This window comes from Sinocyclocheilus anshuiensis, unplaced genomic scaffold, assembly GCF_001515605.1.
Source record: "Sinocyclocheilus anshuiensis isolate Anshui unplaced genomic scaffold, SAMN03320099.WGS_v1.1 scaffold813, whole genome shotgun sequence".
Classification (NCBI taxonomy): domain Eukaryota; kingdom Metazoa; phylum Chordata; class Actinopteri; order Cypriniformes; family Cyprinidae; genus Sinocyclocheilus; species Sinocyclocheilus anshuiensis.
In genome coordinates, this window is record NW_015540942.1 from 1826116 (window position 1) to 1830351 (window position 4236).

The 4236-nt window shown below is 39.0% G+C and overlaps 1 protein-coding gene across 1 annotated transcript in view; it reads right to left on the reverse strand.

The window, feature by feature from the left end:
- Window positions 1-2202: 2202 nt before the first annotated feature.
- trpm4a (transient receptor potential cation channel, subfamily M, member 4a) overlaps window positions 2203-4236 on the reverse strand; it is a 23881-nt gene continuing 21847 nt past the window's right edge. The window contains exons 26-28 of the mRNA XM_016487774.1: window positions 4111-4183; window positions 3169-3265; window positions 2203-2808 (exon numbers count right to left, since the gene is read on the reverse strand). Of these exons, the coding sequence (XP_016343260.1) occupies window positions 2777-2808; window positions 3169-3265; window positions 4111-4183 (202 nt within the window). The 3' untranslated portion in view covers window positions 2203-2776. The remainder of the gene's footprint in view (window positions 2809-3168; window positions 3266-4110; window positions 4184-4236) is intronic.

Sequence of the window (4236 nt, forward strand, 5' to 3'; positions counted from 1 at the left end):
ATTGAAATTATTTAATACACGAGTTTCACAATTTGAGTTGAATTACTGAAATAAATGAACTTTTCCATGACATTCTAATTTATTGAGATGCACCTGTAAGTGCTTTCATGTAGATGATTGAATGTGCACCATGTTTATGATTTTATTGCATATATGTGGCATGAAACCATTTACAGTGAGTTCATTCATACGTGATCATGACAGTCATAAATCCAGTTGTCAATGATAGCATAAATACCATAGTTGATGCATAGAAACTTTCTCTCTCAAACACAAACACACACACACACACACACACACACTGCATGATCAGATCTCCACTTTTATTTTTTGGAACAGTTGTCTGACAATCTTGGCTGTGGCAGTAACAGTGCCTTCTGACTCTTTCTCTCTTATGTGTCTCCAAAATAGTGCGCTGAGGGCTGGGTGGGGGGTGAGTCTCTCTATTTAAAACCTTGCTCTACCACAGTCAGGGTAATGTGACCCTCCCTGGCACAGTGCACCACTGACTCCCCATAGACCCACTCCAGCCTCAGCATACCGCTGCCCCTCAATCTATCTATAGTATCTATATTCTTTTCCTTCTCTAACTCAGTGTATACATTGTAAAGCATTTCTCGACTGTTTCTATTAGATATTAAGGAGATGGTGGGCTAATGAAGTCTTCTTCTTTTCAGATGTTTGTTTATAAAAAGACCCCAGTTATATCACATATGAGTTTCATAATCTCAATAATGTCTCAAATTACAGTCATATTTGTCAAAAGATGAGTCCGCCACATTCTTCCTGGACTATTATCAACATAGATATTATGTACATATTACATGTATAGCTCTATACGTCTAATGCATGCAACAGTTGTCTTCATTTGTGCAACTTTATTTTTCTCTTAAGCAATTTTAGGAGAAACATCTCAGAAAAAGCTGATACTTAACATAACTGAGAACTTCCTGAGCTATGAAATTAAACTAAATGTTCCTCTGAGAGTCCAACTCCTTTAAACCTATCTATTCATTATGCACTAAAAAATGAACAGCGAGGGGAGGTGGTGTGGTCGAAAGGGGGTTTTGCAAGACGTTAAACTGCAATGTGGTTGAAAGTGGATATGTACACAGACATGCCTTTGCGATATCAGGTCCCTGATCATCTTCACTTTTTCTTTATCTTGCTCTTTCTACTCTGAGGAGAACAGCTGAGTGTGCATGGCCTGCTATCTTGATCTGACCCACTTTTTTCATGATGCAGAACTCAGACCAAAAGTTGTTAAAATCACATCCTCCTCACTCATTAAAGCATTTAGCTCTCAGCCTGCACTCCACCTGGGTCACTTCTCTGTCCAGTCTGCACATTTCAAAAAGTATCTTCAGCTTGTCTTAGAGTCTTAGATTTGCTATTGCTTCGGGCAATTATTATTTTTGTGGATATGATAGTTCTTTGTAAATATATCACTTCTTTATGAGTACATTTAAAAATATTATGAGATGTTATATGATTGATGTCTATGTCTAAGCACATGATGACACATAACCTTTTCAAGCTTTAAAGGCTGAATCTGCTAAATGTGATGTATTACACTGTTAAAAATAAAGGTTCCAAAAAGTTTTTTTTTTCAAGTGATGCCATAGAAGAACCATTTTTCTTAGAGTGAAGAACATTTTAAAAATCTAACAAACTCCTTTCCACTTTACAGAATCTTTTGTGGAATGGAAAGGTTCCAAGAATATATGTTAAAGGTTCTTCATTCAACCATAAATGCCAATAATGAACCTTTATTTCTAAGAGTGTAGTAATGGGCTCTCTCAGACAACATAGCAAATTAAATTAGTTGATATGCTAATTGCTAAAATTCCACATGCATGTTCATGCAAGTAAAGCTGCTTGCACACAGATTCTGTTCTGAAAACAGCAGCACTTTAATGTTTATACCGAGCAAGTGGCTAAACTAAGATGATGTGCTGATTTAGCTCCAGTTAGATTTAAGCAGAGATCCTTAGAAGAGTCAAGTCCCCCCCTGCCCCCAGCCCCACTCCACTGTTACTGAAGATGACAACCTGATCCTCATCGACTGCAGCTCTTGCCATGTAAGGCTTGTAGGAGATTAAGACCATGCCAACCTAGGAGTCAAATGCTACTCAAAAGGGGACAGGGTCATTACAGGTGGCCACTGGTGAATACTGAGAATAGAAAACAGAGAAGAGAATGTAAAAGCAAATTTAAGTTTAATTGGTACATTAACGCCATTTTAAATCAGTAACTAAAAAAACCCCATAAAAAAACAGGTTTGTAAAAAATGTGATCAATTACGATCACAGAAAATAAAATGATTTCTAATAGTCAGCAACAGACACAATACGAATATTATCACAGTGTAATTGTGGAAGATTGCATTGATTATTGCCATTCACTTATAAATTCTTTTGTAGCGTTTACAAGACAAAGCATAAATATTGGTAAGAAACAAATGACCAATGATTAAAAGTGACCCACAAGATTCTATTACAGTTTTGATGAGCTCTCCTGGGTGGTTATTATCATTATGCTGTGCCTTTCCTGTCCCTGGGGTAAATCAACTCATATATGTGAAACATGGACTATACTTGTTAAATGAAAACATTATATTTAATTTTTCTTCCTGATGCAATGTTAAAAATCTGATACAAACAACATGTTCTTGACATATAACATGTCAATAAGCTGAAATGGCACAAAGTATCATACAAAAATAAGTTCATAATATGCACACGTTTGCATATCTGCATTATCAGCATAATTTTCATCAGGAAAACGTGGGCCGTTTAGAAGCAATACCTGAAACACAGTCAGAAGAGACATGATAGTTAACATAATACTGAAAGTATTTAGAAGTAACAACATTTTTTAAAATACTAAGATTTCTACAAACATACATTATCTATCTATCTATCTATCTATCTATCTATCTATCTATGGCTGTGGCCCTCCAGGAACTGTTTTATATATAAAGACTGTATGAGGATGTTATGTCTCCATCAATAACTGTATATTTATATGTAAATAAGGATCATTAAAATGTTACAGCCAAACCAACACCATAAACACTGTTACTAAGAGGGAACCTGAGAAACATAAGCTACACTTTGACGCTGCAAAGTGGGGTAAAGGCAGGGGAGAGTGGACAGGACACCACACCTTTGGAAGGAAGAGGAGGTGGACGTGTCTGCTTTACAACATCACTCTGAGACAGTGCCTCCACTATCCAGGAGAGGGCAGTAGAGCAATACTGCACCTGAGTAACAAGCAAACAGAAAGAGACATGGAGTGTCGGTCAAAAACCTGAGGTCCGCTTTAAAGCACAGGTTCATTAAAGGGGTCATATGATGTTGCTAAAAATAACATTATTTAGTTTTGCTTTCACAACGAAACACACTGCAGGCTAGAGTGAGCGGCGGCCGGCGGGCTTGAGAATGGCTTGCAGCAACCACATGTGACGACCCCGGGCTGGACTCCGCTTCGTCCACGGGGAAAGCCGATCCGGTGATCCACAGCGCAAAGTTGATGTATTCCCTCAGCGACCAGCATGGATCAGCGCTAGGCATGACGAAGCGGATATCGTCCTCTTTTGGAAGACCAAACAAAGTAGTTTCGCTTTCACAATGTTATGCAAATCTTCCCACATCGTGACCTAGACATGTGGGGGCGTTTAAACGAGGCGTTTTAGGTAGGCGTGGTTGACTCAACTTTTATAAAGAATATCTCTTTGGATTTGAGACTTTAGTCTTTGCAACTTTACAGATCTTCTTTATGCACCAAGCGCTTGTAACACTCCAAAGAGAAAGGAAAAATTGAAATCGCATATGACCCCTTTAATTACATTGATCGGCTGACAGCTTGGCAGATTCTCAAAGCGGATCTACATTCTAAGGGCTCATAGAGTGATAGGGAGAATGACGGATGGGCCTTGGTCTGCGCTGAGCAAGCAAACACAACAGCTGCAGCTAAAATAAGACAAGACTCATAGTCTTGCACCCACAGACGCATGCGTGCTCTCTGTGGGACGCTGCTGGGATTTAAAAACAGGTGTCAATGTGTTCGATGGCCACAGGTAGACAGGTGTGCATAGTCGTCACTAACCTCCAACTCCAGCTTTCTCAACCTACGATCGTGATCGCGAATCTCCGACATCTGCTTCAGGACGCTGTCCACCCTACACACACATGCATATGGACACAAATACACACATTCTGTCATTCAAGATGC